The sequence below is a fragment of the Microcebus murinus genome, chromosome 10 (assembly GCF_040939455.1).
Source record: "Microcebus murinus isolate Inina chromosome 10, M.murinus_Inina_mat1.0, whole genome shotgun sequence".
Classification (NCBI taxonomy): Eukaryota; Metazoa; Chordata; class Mammalia; order Primates; family Cheirogaleidae; genus Microcebus; species Microcebus murinus.
The window spans coordinates 15440513-15461545 of NC_134113.1; the positions used below are offsets into that span (position 1 = coordinate 15440513).

A 21033-nucleotide genomic window follows, 5' to 3' on the forward strand; every position below is an offset into this window, starting at 1 on the left:
AATTAGCTAATAAAGTAACAAAATTCTTTGCTATCTCAGTGTAAGAGCAGCAGCCAGAAATTCATTACTTACAACATAAGAACTCATCCTTTACTTATGGAGTAAAACATTACAACCCTCCAAAGTTGCTCCAGGGATTCAGGTTTCATTTTTTCCTTTAAAAAGACATTTCCCCCTTGATACTCAGAAGAATATAAAGCCACAGAAAACACAAGTTAGGGCATGAAACTGTGTCTCTCTTATAGGAAAAATGCCAATGTGCTGTGGCAGAAGGCAGATGGATACTGTGTCTCCTCCTGCTCCCCTCTTCAAATCAGAATCTCATGCAGTTTCCCTACCCAGAAGAGGAAGAGAAAACAAATAGTAGTCACCATGACAACAATGATGTGAGATTTCATGAAATAGATTTTTCTGGTTGAACAAACACCTGGCATCTTTACAACCTCAAGTAGTACCCTCTGAGACTTGACTTTCTAGGTTTCAGTATGTTAACACTGAGTCTTAAGATGCTTTTAAAGACACTGTGGTGGACATTTTATTAGGTAAATTATATTTATCGTGATTTCTTCCACTTTGCTCTCCTATCCCATCTTCCCAGCACTCTTATTTATAACTTCTAATTAGGTGACAAGAAGTGTCTAAATCCTGTGGTATTTCATCATGAATTATATATTATATAACCATTATATGAACTGACAAGCAGTTATGGGCCTGGAGACAGAAGGATTAATACATACTAAAGAGGTATGTGCAAATGAACACATGTATAAAAGCTTGAACTATATTTCAAGTCTTTTGCCTGCTCTTTAAATTGTTGCTACATCTGGCCAGTATCAACAGTGATATTGTTAAATGACTAGGTCATTTAAAAAAAGAAGATGCATTAGAAGTTCCCTCCGCTATGTGAAAATTCAATCTCTAAGAAGTATGGCTTAAATTTTACTCAGAGTATCCTGGTCAAAGAAGGGACTACAAAGTCAAATCCCTACAGGAAGTAGCCAGGTAAGATAAGTGAATAGGATAAGGCGTCAAACCAAAGGACCTTATGCCTGGTATGAAGGGTTGAGTGCAGCTACTCAATTCATTCAGTTGGCAGTTATCAGAACTTTCAATTTTTCAAAAGAAACTAGAAATCTAGATTTTCATCTAAAATATCTGAATTCTAAATGTTGGCAAGTAATTAATCACAGTGTAAAACAAAAAACAAACCAAATAACCAATACTACACGGGGCAAGTCAAACAACATACTTGCAGGCTAACTCTAGCCTACTGGCTGATAATTTGCAATCTCTACTAAAGGGTTCAGGTTTTAACAAAAAGGCATTTTGTAAGCCAAGACAAGAAAAGAAGGGGCAGGTGGGGTGGGATAGGAGATGTTATATAGGAATGAAGCTAAAAATGTCTTTCAAGGGGAAAAAACTCAGAATATTTGGTTAACCCCTAAAACAATACAAAGAACAAAATGGAAATTTACCATGTCCTGATTTTCTTAAATTCCATTCTGTTGTTCCCACTCCCCATGTAAATGTGGAGCCTGATAAGGGTAGGAAACACAATTATTTTGGTATTCTAATACTGAGGATGGGTTAACTCAAAATTAACTTATTCAACAGCTCAAAAAATTTATTCAACAAAAAATTGCCAAGTGCCTACTGTGTGCCAGACACTATTCTGGGGATACCTCAACGAACAAAAATAGACCCACCCCCCCCACAAAAAATCTCTTCCCTCATGGAGCTTATCTTCTAATGTGAGAAAATAGATTTAATGAGTAAGTTATTTGGAATTTTAGAAGGTGCTAAATGCTGTGGGAAAAAAAATGTAAGGCAGGAGCAAGCATTAATAAGGGGACAGAACAGGTTTCACCGAGAAGATGATATTTGAGTAAAGACTTGAAGGAGGTGAGTGAATAAGATATGATAGCTATCTGGAGAAAGGGCATTCCAAGGCATAAGGAGTAGTCAATGCAAAGGCTGCAGGTAGGAGTATGTCTGGAGTACATGACCAGTAGTGAAGAGATCAGCATGACAGCACAGCAAGAAGGGATTCAAGTATACCATTGTGAGGACTTTGGTTTTTAGTCATTCAGACTTTTGAGCAGTTGACATAGTCCAAACTTATGTTTTATAAGGATCACATTCACTGTTTTGTTGAGAACAAAATGAAGATGGAGGGACAAAGGTAGAAGCAGTGTGAAGGCTATTAAAATAATACTGGAGAGAGAGAATTTTAGCTTGGACCAGAGTGGTAGCAGTGATGGCAATAAGGGGTGACTAGATTCTGAATGTGTTATGAAGACAGAGCCAGAACCACCTGACAGATACATGTGAAATATATACTGATGTAAAATGAATCAAATAGAACTTTTGGGTTTTCAAGGATATCAGGATACATTTTCTTTCTCTTGTTTTAGTTACATCAAAGAAAGGTAACAGATGCTCTGAGAACAGAAACTATTTGAAGGGCAAATTCATCTCTCCCTTTGGCTTTGATGCAAAATATAGTAGCAGTTAAAACACAAGCTCTGACTTCACACCCCTTAGGATGGCTATTATTGAAACACAGGCCACCCCAAAAATAATATCTTGTGAGGATGTGGAGAAAAGGGAACCCTGTGCATAGTTGATGTGAATATAAAATGGTGCAGCTGCTTTGTAAAATGGCATGGCAATTCCTCAACAAAATTAAACACAGCAGAACTACCCTGTGATCCATTAATTCCACTTTTTGGTATATATGCAAGAGAAGTGAAAGCAGAAACTTGAATAGATAACTGGTACACCATGTTCAGTAGCATTATTCACAATAGCCAAAAATTGAAAGCAACCCAAGTAACCGTTGATGGGTGAATTAAGAAACATAATCATACAACAGAATATTTATTATTCAGCCTTAAAAGGGAAATTATGACACATGCTACAATATGGACGAATTTTGAAGACATTATTCTAAGTGAAATTAGCCAATCATAAAAGCACAAATAGTGTGTATAAATCTACTTATATGAGGTTCCTAGATTCCATGGAAACAGAAAGTAGAATGGTGGTTACCAGGTACTAGTAGGGGAGAGACTGGGTATAGAAGTTCATTGGGGAAGATGAAAAAGTTCTAGAGGTTGCAAAAGAATGTGAATGGACTTAATGCCACAGATCAGTACACACTTAATATTGGTTAAAAGTGTACATTTTATGTTATCTATATTTTACCCCCAAAATAAAAAGGCAGAGTGAGGAGCACAGTAACAAACTTGCTTTGCCTAACTCAAAAAATAACAAAATTCCCCAAAACCACAAACTCTAGTCAGGTCACCTGACCACTTATGATTTTTGTTGTTCTGGACAATGTACTGCATTGAGTTTAGTTTCTTCATCTGTAAATGGCAATAACCCTACCTCAAAGAGTTGTTGTGAAAATTAAATTAGATAATATCTGTAAAGTCCTTGGAAAAATGTCTGGCACATATTAAGAACTCAAATGAATGCCAGCTATTTTTGTTAGCATAAGTAAGCCACTTGCTGAGAAATAACACACAAGGTCTCAGATGATCCAGGAAATGAGTTATTCTATTCAGTTAAATCATTAATATGGAGATGCACATGCAATCTTCATTAACTAAAAAAACCACGCAACAAATAGGTGGTTTTGTGGAGTTTAAATTCAGATATAAGGTATTTTGATTTCTAAAAATGTCTCAAGTTATTTGAGAATTATATAAATGTAACATTGATTCCACATTAAAGAAGTAGGGTAAATTCTGAAAGTATATCCTAAACAAGTCTTTGCATTATATTAGCAATTGAAAGAACCAGGATAATGTATCATTCTTTCATTTATTTATCTAATATTTACTGTCTACCACGTGTCAGCCTCACAAGCATATATATACTAAATACACACACACACACACACTGAATATATATGAATGAATACCAAGTTGCATCTAGGCAATAAAACAAAAAAGCTCCAAAATGCCTTTTAAATTATAGTGCTTTTTAAATGTTTCCTATGTTAGGCTGTTTGATTAAGAGCAATATCTTCTGACATAAAGGATAGAGAAAATAAAAACTGGAGCAAAGCCTCAATACTGTAGTTCAGCTAATGCACCTGGATTCTTGCTGGCCATTAACCTAGATTATAATACAAAAAAATTAGAAACTCAATTTTTAAAGTGCAAACAGATGTGACTGCAAATATCACAAAGACTAGTAAACTTCTAGAAGCAGTACACATGGCAGAAGTAGCAATGATTTTACTTTCAACTCTTTTAGAAATCTGAAATTAGATGCATTTTATGACTGCTTACCGTAATAAATTCCAGTTCCTAGAAATGCTAGTTAATTCCTATTATATATAAATACACCAAACTGGGCAAAGAAAATCTTGAAGTTTCTGGTTCACTTCAAGAAGTATTAAAAATTAAAAGAAATTACTTATATAGCCCTCAATATAATGACATAACTATAATGGAACTTAAGCAGCATAACAAAATCTCGACAAATAAAAGAAAAAGTATCTTGCTTTGTGCTGAAGAAACTATTGTACAGTTGTGGGCACAGCTATAGCTGAGAAAAATAAGGTCAAGAAAGAAACACCCCTGAGTTTATTAGTACAATAATTTTAAGCTTTTAGATCTGATTATGAACTAGTATGGAGTGTTAAGAGTATAAGGAGGTGTTCTAGGGTTCTGTCCACTTTTGGCCATCTCTTCCTTCTACCCTTCCATAAAGCAGCACTTTAAAGATACTTCTTTGGACCTCTAGATGCCTGTGCATTCAGCCTGAAAGCCACTGGTCTAAAATGAATCAAATGTCATGAGACACACATCTTTCAATTGATGTCTAGAATGATAGACAAACCATATCATCAGTCAGTTATATTTTATCACCTATACAATCAAGGGGCCTCCATGCTCAGAGGCATCAAAGAAATAGGTATAAAAGTTAGACTTTAGAAATGTGCTTTCCCTTTGATATAGGACCAAAGTTTATCTGAAAACTTTTAACAAACCTGGTTTAGACACACACCAAAAACTTATGTGGCATGTAACTTGATTCTATGAGTGTATTTTGTCTAAGGTTGCTAATTGCAGAAAGCCATTTCCAGTCCATTAAATACATTTATTTTGACACAAAAAGGATTGTTGTGATATTAACTGTCTCCCATAGCATGAATGTAAGCTCCATACAATTCTTGGTTTCAAATTCCAGTAAAGGATTACAGGTTACCTTGGTGCACTGGTCAGAATCCACTTAAATTTTTGACAATGGGACTAGGGCCAACTGGATGAAGGGTAATTTCTCTGCTTCTGCCAATACTAGCAACTGTTGTGAATAAATGCATCATAGGAAAAGGCCTTCTCTTCCCATTTCTTTCCAGAGTCGGGAAAAGTTGGATTGAGCAGTGGGGGGAAGGAAAAAAGAAAAGCAGATTGGGATCTTGGGAATTCTGACCAGTCAAGGGTAATCAGGGGGTAGGGGAGTAAGCAATCCTTTTAGATGCTGACTTTATAAGCTTGACTCAATTGGTAAAAAGTTTTCATAACAATTTTTAGGGAAAAAGTTATCTGAGCTCTGTAGATCACTCTCTAGAACACAAAGGGTACTCTTGCTTGCAAAGTGCTTTGTTCCACAGGGATCATTTGAAAAAGTATTTTAAAGTAACATATTTGCTATCCTACCATACTTTTCACCTTAAAGAAGATTTAAGAGAAAAATAGATACAAATCTATCTGAAGGGGTAAGATATGACACTTGAAAAACACATATTTATACTTATAATGAGCAGTGTTTAATACAAGATTTCACCATGATGACTATTCTGACCACACTAACACATCCTTCCTATGAACATTATAAGCCAAGTCCAAAGGCTAAAGAAGATTCCAATTAGAATCTTATATGAGGCCTACGTACAGAAACTTCCTATGATGGAGAGCCACGACAGTAACAATATCAAACACAGTAGTTATTGATTTAAACAAAAGGTGGTCTTTTTAAATCTAACATCACTTCCATAATGTAACACAGTTCTATTTCTCATACTATTGGGAAAGATCCAGTGTTCTTTTGTTTTCTCTAAGCTTCTCCTTGTTATAGTAGCATTCTAGTGTTTGCTAGATAAATGATTATTAACACTATAGAAGTCACTACCAAACGAAATCAACAATACATATTGAGATGCAAAGCTATCAACCATCCATGGGTACTCATATGAGTTTTCTATCATAGTTGACTGTGTCCACATACCCTGGGATATAAGAAATGCTTAATGTAATTTTCACCTTCATTTAAAGACAAGACTTTTCAAGTGGTGTATTTTAATGGTTCAAATCAAGAGATGTAAAACATGAAACTGACGTTGAAATATAATTTGTTGAAATATAATTTGAAAAAGCTAGTAAGGCTAATTTAGAATAACGACATCTATAATTAGGGAAAGAAAGAAACATGATTCCTCTATCTTAGCTTCAAATACTTGATAGAGACACCCAATTTATAACATCTAAATGGTGGTAGTCTTAGGAACAAGCTGCTTAGAGTCATTGCTATTTTTTTTTCCCTAGGACACACTGTACAAGATCTTGCCGAGGCTGACAGCATTGTAGATGTTAAAAGTAATATTACCTACTCAGCACTTATTTGCCAAGAAACAGGCCATATACATCCTGCCTAACAGGGGACTGATCATTTTTTTCACCTTCTGACAACCCATTACTTTCATGCCAACAAGGCACAATTTATATATTTTTTAAAAGGACTTAATTTTGCAGATAATGATAATCTATCCTTGATCACCTACTGCATAATCCCCATCACACTCTAGAGACTATCAGTAAAAAACACAGCATGTTGACATCACTGATAATGCCAGAAGGGGGAAGGGTACACTTTTCTCATGTTCAGTAATGGAACCCAGAAAAAACTGAGCTCTAGTAACTCCTAATAAGTGGAAACTAAGACATTTACCTGGGAAGAGGGTTAAGAGGGGGATGAAAAGGATGGATAGGAAATAGAAGTTAGGAGACATGGTTCATCTTGGGATAAAAGAGAATTAGACTCAGAGAAGACTTCATAGAGTCTCTGGTTTGCCTATTCAGTGCACTAATGTATCTGTTAAAAGATGATTCCCTAAGTGTGTGTTTGATTAAAATTCACTGTGGAGCCAGACTTCTTTCCCTTTGATAGTAATGTGCCTTGCATTATTTTATTGACTTGTAAGGGCTTTTATGCAAGAGTTTAGATAGAATGTATGGAACCCACATTTAGATTTCTGAGAAAGACTGAAGCATCAAATAAGCAACTTAAATACTTGGTCTTGGCTATATCTTATAAAATCTCAACCTATGGAAAAGAAGGCAAATAGTAATAACGCATTTTTAGTTTATGATGGTAGATATCTCAAAACACCAGCTCTCTTAGTACTCAGGAGAGGATAATGAGCATGTTGAAAATATGTGGGAGAACATTTCTTGTAGTATTACTCTTTCTCAATCACTTGAACTCATTAAGACACTAGCTATGAAATTGCCTCTAAAAACACCATTGAATGGAAAGCTTCCAAATCCACAAGAGAAAGAAACACTTGGAAAATGAAAGACAAGGAAGCGAAAGGCAAATAACCAACTTAAAGGCGCAGCCATAGTTAGGTGAAAATAAATTTGATACTATACTTTGGTTTTGCATTTTTGTATTCTTCAGTGTCTGTGTCCTCATCCTCTGAGTACCAATTATCTCCTCTTCCTCCAGCCAAGAGGCCCCTGGCCGCCAAGAGTCCTGCAGCATTCCCATAGCCAGTGTATTTCAGGAGGCTATCCACTGCAAAAACAGAATAGAGTTTTAGACAGGAATCCTTGGGTGCTCACCATAATCATCAACCACTCACCAACACAGGGAGACTGGAGACACACGCCATGGCAGTAAACCCTTAAATCGAGAGGTTTTCAAAGTGGGGTAGTGGTTATACTGAACTACCTACAAATTCTCCTATGTGCTCTGAGGACTAAAAGCCTTTTTTAGGAATTAGAAATTCAAACAAAGCTCTTTTGAACACACTTTGTGGCTGTGACTGCAAGGCTCTTGGTAAGGGCCATGTATTAAGTTTCTGTATTTAAAATGTTACTTTTAAAACATCAAGGCCTTTAACAGAATGTTGATAAAATGACAAGCTGAAGACAAATGTAGGAAACAAAACATAATACTATCTTATCCATATATAATACCTATCTTATCCATATATAAAAGCCATAGTAAAATCTATATCTGAAATACTATTGTAACTCAGATAACTTACCTTAAAAAAGACAAAGCTGGAGAAGATTCAGAGAAGGGCAATTAAAATGAATTTGGATACCTGAAAGGATTAGTGGGTAGGGAAACAGGTGGTTAAGAAAAAGGGATATTGACAGGTGTGGTGGCTCACACCTGTAATCCCAGCACTTTTGGAGTCTGAGGAGGGAGGATCGGATGACCTCACATGAGGCAGGAGTTATTGACCAGCCTGGGCAACACGGCAAGACCCTATCTCTAAAAAAATAAAAAATTAGCTGGGCATAATGGCATGTGCCTATAGCCACAGCTACTTAGGAGGCTGAGGTAGGAGGATTGATTGAGCCCTGGAGTTTGAGGTTACAGTGAGCTCTGTGCCAATGTACTCCGGCATGGGTGACAGACCAAGACCCTGTCTCATTCATTCATAAATAAATATATATATATATATATATGATCAGACTGTAAAATCACAAAGAGCATAGATAGGATGAATATTCTAAGATAGAGTTGTTTATTAAAATTTCAAATACCTGAACTAGAGGGTATCTCCATTGACACTGCAAATAGGTGGTTTGGGGATAAATAAAAGGAAGCCCTGCTTTCAAAGATGGCAAACTGGTGAAATCTGTGAAAAAGGAAATATAGGCTAATAATATGAATAGATTAAATGAGGTTGAAACTAGTCATTTTCAATCTTAAAACCTATTGGTAATTGTGGTCTCTTTGGTAATAACTCTTGGTGAGTGCTGGGTACAATCATATTAGAATTTAATGAGGGAAGGCTGGGCATGATGGCTCACACTTGTAATCCTAGCACTCTGGGAGGCTGAGGTAGGAGGACTGCTTGAGCTCAGGAGTTGGAGACTAGCCTGAACAAGAATAAGATCCTGTCTCTACTAAAAATAAAAAAATTAGCCAGGAGTGGTCATGTGCCTGTGGTACCAACTACTCAGGAGGCTGAGGCAGGAGGATTACCCGAGTCCAGAAGTTCAAGGTTGCTGTGAGCTAGACTGATGCCATGGCATGCTACTTAGGGGAACAGTGTGAGACTCTGTCTCAAAAAAAAAAAAAAAAAAAAAAAGAAAGAAAGAATTTGATCACGGTGGTGCAATCTGAAAGCCTTCTGAATAAACTTAATGGGCTCCTTCTTGTTGTCAGCATCTCCTCAAGATGCAGTGATTTAACTAAATAAGGAAATCCTTAACAAGTCATGAGGGGAAGAAATGAATGTTCGGTGTATATAGGTATTTTAATATTCATAAAGATCAGACATGACCTTAAGGACATGGTCAGACACAAAGCCACTGAAGAATCATAGATCTAAACCCACACAAGGTACTCCACAGATAGTAGGTGATGCTATCGTTCATTGTAAGCATTACAGATAAGGCCTATTTTTTAACAAATAAGGATGTTTAGTGGTTCCAGAAAAGAAATGTTCACTGAAATTATAAAAGTCTAAATTGAGATGATATAAATTGTTTAAATGAATATACTTAAAAACAAAGCAACAATAATTAGCCAACAAAATGGCTAAAGATTAAAATAGCTTAAGAATGCAAAGGTTATGAAAGGCCAAAATAGGTTAAACAGAGGTAAACAGAATACTAAATAACTGCCTTTTTTTTTTTTTGCAGAAAATCTCTTGGGAAACTAGTTAATTGTAAAAATCCCTGACACTTTCATGAAAATAATGTTTACTGATCTTTCACCAGAACAAACATTATGTGCCAACTCTGTGACAGTGTAGGTTACAAAGATGATTTAAGACATACTTTGCTTCAACATAGAGAATCCTTTAACTTCCAGTCAAATACTGTAACATTAGAAACGCACACTAGCAGCTTCCTCTAATTAGTGTCCTTATTTCTGGTCTCACACCCCCCTCATTCCTTGTTCTACACAACTGTCCAAGGTATCTTTGTAATGCAAAAATATGGTTTTATCACCTCTAATGTCTCTCCCCACAAAAGGCTAAGCTCAAATTCAAAAACAGGTCCTAAATGGGTCTTCATCTTCTGGCCTCTGCCTTCTTTTCCAAACTTATCTCCTACATTCTGGATTCCTCACACCTTGAACTAGTATCTTTTCTATACATACCAAGGCTATTTCCCATTTCTCTGTCCTATTCTGTGAAGACTTTATCTGATCTTCTCTACATCCTACAATCATTCCCTCTTCTAGTTTGCCATAGTACCTGGCACATTCCTCTCTTAGGTTACCAAAGAGTACTGAAATTATTCCTTTATACGGAGAAATACACAAGGCAGCATATTCACTGGACTGAATTTATAAAGAACATGAATGTTTACACAAACGTTTATGGTACTAGTGTACCATAGTTACTTAGCTTAGCATAGTGTACTGAAATTATTCCTTTATACAGAGAAATACACAAGACAGTATATTCACTGGACTGAATTCATAAAGAACACAAATGTTCACTCTTTTATTAAACATTTACGGGACCTGCTACCTGTTAGTTACTTTGTTAAGCACTGAGGATCCAAAGATGAAGATGAATAAGACATGATCTCCAACCTGAAGAAACTCAATGCTAGAATGCAAGTTCAACAAATAAAGAATTATAACATAGTAAATGTCAAAAGTACTAAAAACAGAGAAGTAAAAATGGCACAAAGGAGAGAATAATCAGCTTTGCTTGGAATGGTCAGAGAAGTCTTCACAGAGATGATGTTTAAGCTGATCTTCAAGGATAAGTAAAGCTCACCATGGTAACACAGAAAGGGAAGGCATTCCATGCAAAAGGAACAGCATCTGCCAAGCCATGGAGATATGCCAAGAAATGGTGCAGTATCATCAGGCAAGAATAAAGAATTTAGTGTGATTAAGCACAAAGTATAACATAGGAGTAGATTTAGAATACATTATAGAGATAAGCCAGGGAGGTAAAATTTGGATTTTACCGGGCAGGCAACAGGGAATCATTGAAAGCTTCACACAGAGGAAATGACAAGATTATATTTGTATTTTAGAACAATCCCCTTGTTAGCCATGTAGAAGATAAACTGAAGACAGCCTGACTGGAAAAGATAGATCCAACTATTTTAATAGTTTAAGAAAATAATTTTAAGGGCCTATACTAAGGTAATGTATGGGAATAGAATGGAGTGAATAAATAAAGGAGATATTTAGGAGGTAAAAATCTATATAATGTGGTGATTATTAGTTCTAACGGTAAAGAAGGAATCTAAGAAACTCCTAAGTTTCTGGTTTTAGCAACTAAATAGACAATAGTGCCTTTCACAGAGAAAGTGATTGAAGGAGAAAGGTGAAGGACAATGGGAATGGAGATAATGCATTTAACTTTAGACCTGAGTTTGAGAGGTACCTGTGAGAAACTCAGGTGGAAATGTCCCATAAGCAGGTGGATACACATGACGGGGGTTCAGAAGAAATGCTGGGGCTGGAGAAACATAGATTTGGGAAACTATTCAGCAAATAGGCTAAAGCAGAAGCGAAGGGAGAGGATGATATTACTAAGGGAGTAATGTAAAGTCAGAATGGGGGCCAGAAGACAACTTTAGGTAACACCAATAATTAAATGTAGCCAAAGATAGGAGTTAGCAAATGAAACTGAAAAGAAAGAACAGAGCAGTCAAAGGACATATAGGAGTATGTAGTAGCACAGAAACAAAGAGACTGGTCAGTAGAGTCAGAGATTATGAGCAATGTGGTAATATAAAGACTAAAAAATACCTATTGCTTTTGAAAATTAGGTAATTTGGGACATTACTTAAGTGGAATTTAGAGGGTAGGGAATGGTAGTGGAATGTGTGACTTGCAGCAAGTTGAAGACTGAGTAGGCAGTAAGAATACTGAAAAGAAAACCAGACTGGTCTTTAAAGATGCCAAGATGTGAAGGACAGTGATGTAAGGAGGTGTGTAGGTTGAGGAAAGCACATAGAGAAAGTTTAAAAAAAAAACAACAACCCAAAATACAGAGGGTGAAAACTGATGGAGTAAGGCTTCTGCAAATACAGGAAGAGAAAAGAGCAAAAGGAAAGGGAGACTGTTGTGCATCAAGCTAAAGAGAGATCTATTTCTCTAATACTGAAACAGAAACGAAAGTAAATTTATGGGTGTGGGGCTATGAGCTTCAGGAGTTCAAGCCTAATTCATATCTGTAATGCAGCCTCTACACCACAATGGCTACCACATACTGGCAGTTAACATGCTAAATGGTACAGGAAACCCCATTAAGGCAGCAGATTATTCTATAAATCATTTTTTTTTATTAAACAATGTAAGGCCTATCTTTAGGGCCCTTGTGGAAAGTATACAATTTGTAGGGAGATAGTAAAAATTTAGCCATGTCAGGGTCCAACAGAACAAGTTGGTGGCATGAGTACAAATTAACTTTGGGGCCATTGTCAGCAGGGGATGAATCTGAGCCTGGCACAGATGGACATTTAAGACACTTGGATGGTTATTTCTGTGCCTAGTCTTCCATAAAGTTTTGCCCTTTGCATCATACTTCATTTCAGTTTTCTTTCTTAATGTAGTCTCTGAGTTCCTAACCCAATTTGATTGCTGCCTGGTGTCTCTACTTGGGGGGTCTGACCTTTGAGCCTTGACCAAGGTATCTTCACTTTTAAACTTAGCTTTGCACGTTCTTAACCACTTCAGTATGTTCACCGGCCTCAAAACCTTGCCCACAGCCAGCACTCATAGTCCATACAATAGTTTGTACTGTGCACTGACGACGAATCCGTTTTGCTCTTGTGTGGTGAGGAAAGCTTTAAAGCACTGAAAGCTAGTTTTACTTTATAGGCATCTTTACTTGTAATGTAAATCAGAATATATAACATATACATATATGTTTTTATTATGTTATTTTTAAATGTTCACAATTTTATTTTGATAAATGAAAAATTAGAAAAGTCATATCACGGCTGTAGGCTAAAGTTGATGCTCGGCTGTGCACATTCATCTGTGGCTGTCGACTTATAGTCGACAATTGTACCAAAGTGGTTAAAAGTTCAGCCACTCTGATAAATTGTTTAAAATTAGTTTCATTTTGATAGTCTAACTCCAAACCCAAATTTCAAAATTTGATGATTTTTAAATTGGATGTAGACAGCAGACTACTTTTTTTTTTTTTTTAAACAGAGCGCTGAGGTGCCATCGTAGCTGACTGTAAAATCAAACTCCTGGCCTTAAGTGATCCTCTTGCCGCAGCCTCCCGAGTAGCTAGGTACTACAGGCATGTGCCACCATACCTGGCTAATTTTTCCATTTTTTGTAGAGATGGGGTCTTGCTCTTGCTCAGGCCGGTCTTGAACTCCTGAGCTCAAGCAATCCTCCTGCCTCCCTCAGAAGGCTTTAAAGTTGAAAACCTAAGAGATTCTTTGTAAGAATCCAGTGTTCTATCTTCACTTGAAAAACTTGGAACATCTGGTGACACTGACCACATGTTCCTTCATGGTAACAATCAGGTGGAGCTAAATAAGCAACAATATTCTCCTTAGAGTCCTCCATAGTCCCCCTTTCCTGCCCTACCCCAACCCACTGTCTCCCCAACAATGAGCTAAGTGTCAGTTTTCATTTGTCATCTGACACCTAGTCTACTTGACTTACTTTTATTACCAGCCTAGCTGCTGTAGGCATTTGAGTCTGTGCATAAGAAAGTAAATAATATGAGAGCAGAAACTTTATCTTGTATACTTCTATAATTCCAGAGTCTAGCTCAAAAAATATTTGTTGAATGAATGAACTTTTATTCCAGAAGATATATCTACTAAACTTATAATCATATTGGAAGGAAAACCAGATAATTATATATAGAATTGTTGAAGGTCAAATTAAAAAAATGTATTTCCTGGCTCACACCTGTAATCCTAGCACTCTGGGAGACCAAGGAAGGAGGATCACTTGTGTTCAGGAGTTTGAGACCAGCCTGAGCAAGTGTGAGACACCCTCTCTACCAAAAACAGAAAAAACTAGTTGGGCATGCTGGTGTGTGCCTATAGTCCCAGCTACTCAAGAGGCTGAGGCAGAAGGATCACTTGAGTCTGGGAGTTTGAGGTTGCAGTGAGCTATGATAATGTCACTTGCACTCCAGTCTGGATGACAGAGCGAGACCCTGTCTCAAAAAAAAAAAAATTTAGTCAGGTGTGATGGTGCATACCTGTAGTGCCAGCTACATAGGAGGTTGAGGAAGGAGGATCACTTAAGTCCAGGAGTTTGAGGTTGCAGTGAGCTATGATAATGCCAGTACGTTCTAGCCCAGGTGACAGAAAGAGACCCTGTCTCCCCCACAAAAAGGAAAAAAAATTACTTTGCTAATGTAGGCTGGCTTTGGGCTCAAAGTTAGGACTATGAAATTTCAAATACTGGGTCCAAGGGAAACAAGCTAACCATTTCAGATGAAAAAACATTAACAAACTTCACTTACAAATGCGTATCCATATTTGCTATGACATGACATGCATTCATCAGTAAGGTGATTATATTTAGATATATGTTTAGATATGTAATTACAGAAAAAGTTAACTTTATTTTCCCCTTTTTAAAACTTTTAAAATGGTATTATACAAGAAATACATATTCATTGTAGAAAAATAGTAATATATAGAACTAAAATAAAAAAGAGTCACCAGTAATCTCACTCCTTAGAGGAAACAATGGATAATATTTTGCTGTATATTTTGACAAACCTTTTAAAATGAATATTACATACGTATGGTTTAGATTTATGTATTTACATAAATACACTTTAAAAAACAGCTCATTTCTGATTTCAGAAAAATTCAATTCAGCCAATTATTTATAAATAACTATATATAAGGCACTATGCTAACCACTTAATTCCAAGATGCTAAATCAATCTTTTGTCAAAGTCATAAAAGAAGTAAATTGTCTAAAAGAACAGATGATAACTAAACTAGTCTATAATAATAGCTGATGATAATTATTATGAAAGGACTCAAATTTAGGCTCCTACCCCAAGCAACTGCATGGCCTTGGACAAGTTACTGAAAGATTCTCAAGTACCACATTATTGCATTTATAAAACTGAACTAATATTTACCTTAGAGGGTCTTCATGAGAATTAAATGAGATTATGCAAAGAATGTCAGATACATGATACCTCTCAATTCATAACAGCTATGTTTATTATCATCATTATGATAGTCAGAACTTAACAAAATCCTAAGACAGAATTAAAGTTTAATAATACAACTGACTTAAGATCTTGAAAAGCAAGTGAACTTTTCCATCTCCAAATTAACTGTATCACAAAACTGGGATACTTTAAAAAAGTGGAATATAAAATGTGCTTAGATGGGATTTATACTAGTACATTTGTAAAGTAAGAAAAGAAGAAAGTAGTAGATGCGAATATCTGAATAATTTAATCAAATTTCCTTGTTTGGAGAACTTGCTTTTTGCAGAGTAAACAATCCATATAATTTTAGAAAATACTTTCAATTGTTGGAGCTATCTCAGTAGACAATCACTTTGTACATACTTAGAGTAGTATTTATTATTATAAAATGTATTATTATAAGACATTGCAGATAGTTATTTTTAAGTTTCTTTTTACCACTATTTTATCCTTATCTCAGGCATATTATGCATTTTTACTTCTAATTCCAAGAGGAATTAAATTAAAACAGTAGCCCCTGAGTTACTGAAGCAGTTTTCATAGTGGCTCCAGGTCCTGCACCATCAAGACTAGTCTAGGTTAAGGATACAAAGGAAACATTACAAAGGGAACAGTTAAATGTGAGTGTGTTTGGCAATATATCTATTTCTGTATGTCTCAATGAAATATATAAATATACTCTTAAATTATTAATTTTTATTATCTCCTCAGCTCCTCTAATAGAACAGATAGTAAGTTCTGGAAAGAGTGGTACGAGATGGTCACTACTAACTAAATTTCTACAATTCCCTCTGAAGGATAAAAAGCAGAGGGCAAAGAGAGTTTAACCTACCTCTCTCTTTGCAAAGAACAAAAAGGAATTCAGCAGCAATTTGCTTGACTCCAAGGTCAACATGTGTCATGAGGCGCACCAGCTTATTTCTCACAGTTGAGCCAACTTCAGGTCGATTTGTCACATCCCTCAACGGTGGTAAAACCTGATGGCACAAATGCAAAAACCATCATCAATTGAGGGTACTACAGTAAGTGAGGATGGTACAATGCAACTGGCCAGTTTGTAATGTCTATTGGGATTAGTTTTTTAAGAGTGGAAAAGATATTTTTTTAATAAATAAAGGTTAGCTTCCAAATAATATAAAATTAAACAAAACCAAACGACGACAAAAAACAGACCTAAAATGGTTTCTGCCTATAATGAGGTTTCATTTGAACAGAAATATCTCTTCACTGTAGCACCATGCTATCTTCAAATGCATTTCTGAGTTTTCATTCATCTCAGTACCTGGAATGCCTCAATTTGCCTCTATCTAATATGTTTTAAATTCTGGGTCAAGTTTCTCTTTCTTCCACAATGACTTCCTTAATACCGAGTCATACTGACTTTTGTCTTAAGTCTTGTAGCCTTTTCCGTATAGGTTGAGTATCCCTTATCCAAAATGCCTGGGACTAGAAGTGCTTTGGAGTTTAGATTTTTTTTTTTATTTTGGAATAATTGCATTATATGTACTTATCAGTTGAGCATCCCTAATCCACAAATCTGAAATGCTCCAAAATGAGCACTTCCTTTGAGTATCAAAAAGTGTCAGATTTTGGATCATTTTGATTTCAGATTTTTGGATTAGGGATACTCAACCTGTATTTACTAAAAAAAAAAAATCTATACTGATGTTTTCTAGTTGTTTAATTTTATAATAAAAAGTGTATTAATTATTGAGCACTTTCTATGTGCTATTTGCTATAATAGATGGTATATATACATTATTTATAATCATCACAGTAACCCTGCAAAGGAGGTAGTGACATCACCCTTGAACCGTTTCATAGACTGATCCTCAGAGGGCTTGTGGAACTCGCTTAGTCTGTCTGTTCATTTGATCACTCACCCATCCATCTACCTAGATACCTTGCTCCTGGTTCTACTATCTCATTGGTTGCTTCATCTCAGTCTCTTTTTTCAATTCTCTTTTCTCTTTCTATCTTATAAATGTTGGGATATTCAAGGATTGAGATCTTGGGCAACTTTTCTTCATTTTTTTCCACTCAGATGATATTTGTGATATCATCTAGTTTTATGACTTTTTATAGTCTCTGCAACCTGATGACTCTCTAAATTATATCTCTGTGTTGATTTCTTCTCTGACCTCCAGACTTTTTTTTTTTTTTAATGACTGAAAAGAAATGTATTATAGGATTTTACAAAGGGCTATGGAAAGGAGTAGCTTAAAATAAGGCCAGAAATTATATTAAAATGTACTCACTTTCTTTTTTTTAGATTATAATTATTACCTATGATGCATTTATCTAGAGAATATTCAACATAATACAATATTAAATATGCTGCCACCACCTTACTTACAGACTGATTACAGAGCAAATTAAAATGTCATGAAGCCATCCTGCTAATCCTCAGGCTAGTGCTTCTCAGGCTGCAATGCACATTCCAAATACCTGAGCATCTTGTCCAAATGCAGATTCTGATTCAGTAAGTCTTAGTGGGACCCATGATTCATTTTTTAAATCCTCTTAAATTTGTATGTATACAGTACTATTGTTACCTATAGGTACAAGGTTGTATGGCAGATCTCTAGAACTCAGTCATTTTATATAACTGAAATTTTATACCCATTGAATAGTAACTCCCCATCCTCCCTTCAGCCCCTGGTAAATGCTATTCTATTTTATGCTTCTGACCTCCAAACTTTTATAGACCTCTCAAATTTAGCACGTCTTAAACAGGACTCTTAATGTTCCCCCTAAACCTGCTATTCCTGCACTTTTCTATCTCATTAAATGGCAAATCCATTCTTCCAACTACTTTAGTGCAAAAACCTTGGAAATATCCTTGACTCCTTTCTTTCCTACCCCACATCCATCTATCAGCAAATTATGTCAGCTTTATCTTTATAATATGCCCATGATCCAACCACTTCTTATACCTCCTACAGTATTACTAAGTCCAAGCTACCAATATTTCTTATCTGAACTAATACTACAGCCTCTTAAGTGGTCCCTGCTTCCATTCTGGTCACTCTATGATTTACTCTCTACATAGCAGCTAGGATGGTCCTTTGAAAGTCAGATCCTGTCACTCCTGTCCTTAAAATCCTCTAGTTCCCATGGCTTCTTATCTCACTCAGAGTAAAAGGCAAGGTCCTTACAACAACTCCCTTACAGCTGCTGTGCCCAACCCCCAGGCCATGGACCAGTATCAGTCTGTGGCCCGTTAGGAACAGGGCTGCACAGCAGGAGGTAAATGGCCAGCAAAGCTTCATCTGTGTTTATGGCTGCTCCGCATAGTTCACATCACCACTTGAGCTCTGCCTTCTGTCAGATCAGCTGGCATTAGATTCTCATCTAATGCTAGCTGGAGCAGGAATCCTACTGTAAACTGTGCATATCAGGGATCTAGGTTTGGGCTCCTTATGACAATCTAATGCCTAATGATCTAAGGTGGAGCTGAGGTGCTGATGTTAGCACTGGGGAGTGGCTGCAAATACAGATTATCATTAGAAGAGAGGTTTGCAACACATGTAATTCATCAACCTAGTGAATCATCATCCTGAAACCAAGCTGCACCCTCCCACCCCCCACCCCGTCCGTTGAAAAATTATCTTCCATGAAACCATCCCTGGTACTAAAAACGTTGGGGACTGATGCCTTACAGGATTCCGCATAATCTGGCTTTCTGCTACTTCTCTGACTTCATTTCTACTATTTTCTTTGCTTATGCTGTTCCAGCCACACAGACCTCCACGGAATTCCCTAAACATGCCAAGCAGTTTCCTGCCTCAGGTCTTCTGCATTTGCTTTTTTCTCTACCTAGAAACGTTTTTTCTAAAAACCTGCATGGCTCTCTCCCTTACTTCCTTCAGTCTCTATTCAAATGTCACTTATAGGAGACATTACCTAAGTGCCCTATATCACTATCCTTTAGCATTCTCTTTTTTACCACGCCCACATCTCCTTACTCTGCTATAATCTTCCTCATAGTCCTTATCACCACCTGACACAGTATATATTTAAGTTTACTGTCTGCCTCCTTCTACAAAAGTTAGTTTCACTGGGGCAGGAATTTCTTTGTTTTGTTTACTGCTGTTTCTCAGTGCCTGGCATATTATAGGTGTTCACTAAATATTCATTGATTGAAGGAAAAGTGAATTAATTCAAGTAACTTTTATTAAGTGCCTTCTATAAGCTAGGTACTATGCCAGGAAACAAGGATACAAAGTTAAATAATAATTTATTGTGTACCTATTATATGCCAGACCCTTTATGTATGTATTATTTAATTCATTCAACTGACTTCCTTCCTTCCCTGACTCTCTGTCTGTATTGAGTACCAACCATGTAACAGGAGGTATTGGAGGCACTGGAGATACAGCTATAGATAAAACCCAAAGTGTTTACAGAATCCACATTTCAGTATCTCTGGCTGGGTAGAGCACAATGCTAGGCACAAAGCAATTGCACAATAAAACTTTATTATTTGAGCCAACTATACTGAGTTTATTTTCCATTTCTAGAATGAGACATGTAACAACTAATTTCATGTATTATTTGTCTATAGTGCCCAGATTATAGAAACTATTAACAAAGGTTATCAGGTAAAAATTTTGTTAGCTATGTTTCTGGTTCTTTAAAATATGTTTTTAATCAAATTTTGGTGTTATATATTATTCCCTGACAAACTGCATATGTAGATTCTCCCAAAGACGACCTCAAACAAATTTCTTTAATAAAAATTATCCAGTTTTTCTTTCAAATGCACCAAATACTCATTGCTTCTATAAGCCTCTCCAGACTAATACAACCTCGGTCAGTAATTTCTACCATCTGTTTTCTTTTCTACCTGCTCAAATACAGAATACTTAAGACCAATTCACTCTAGAGCACAATAATCAAATAATCATGGTTCCCTTTACACTATTATGAAAGTTAGTCATCTGTTACTTTACTGTTCTGCCTTTCTTGATCATCACAGTCTACAGCGCATCCACCTCAGAAGAAAAGTTGATTTCTGTATTATGTCTTGTATCTTTAGTTATCTTTTTACCTGTCATGTTTCTTCTCTTTACCTATACTGTAGTGTTTCTTGAAGACAGAGAATGGGTATCATAATCTTTTGTATCTACACAATATGTGGCCCAAGGCCCTAATATAAAGAAGCTGTTTAACAAGTAGGTTTTTTAGCTGTCCTAGTTAGAGACAACAAAATCTAAACAGTTTAGTTGAATCTGGATCCCCTATATTACAAAGTATGTTCACTTATTATTCTTTACCAAGTCCTCCTAGTCAAGGGAGAATGTCTTAAAATAATCAAATGTGAAAATGACCTTAATTAATTAATCTTGCTTAAATGATTATTCATGCTTTTATGATATCTCTCTTTTCTTTCAATGGATGTAAATTCTTCAGAGAGTCCCTACTTTATAATCCCTCTGTATTAGCACTACTGGTATATTCTATACATAGTAAGGTACTTACTAAATCTTGATCATAAATATAAAGGGGAAAAATGAACTTGGTTAATTTATTTGGGGAAATTCTATATGGTGATAAATGAACAACGGGGTGAATGGTGGTATCAATGTGCTGAAACGTGGAAAAAACAGAAAGAAATAGGTTACGGAGAT

General features: G+C 36.1%; 1 protein-coding gene across 8 annotated transcripts in view; it reads right to left on the bottom strand.

Moving 5' to 3' along the window:
* The window catches only part of RIC8B (RIC8 guanine nucleotide exchange factor B), a 109724-nt gene that overhangs the window by 18978 nt on the left and 69713 nt on the right, over positions 1-21033 (bottom strand). For all 8 annotated transcript variants that reach the window (XR_001156052.3, XR_001156051.3, XR_012921386.1 and 5 more), the window contains exons 7-8: positions 16233-16377; positions 7671-7815 (exon numbers count right to left, since the gene is read on the bottom strand). Coding sequence is in view for 4 of the 8 variants with exons in the window: in XM_012772773.3 (XP_012628227.1) it covers positions 7671-7815; positions 16233-16377 (290 nt within the window). In the remaining 4 variants the exon portion in view is untranslated. The remainder of the gene's footprint in view (positions 1-7670; positions 7816-16232; positions 16378-21033) is intronic.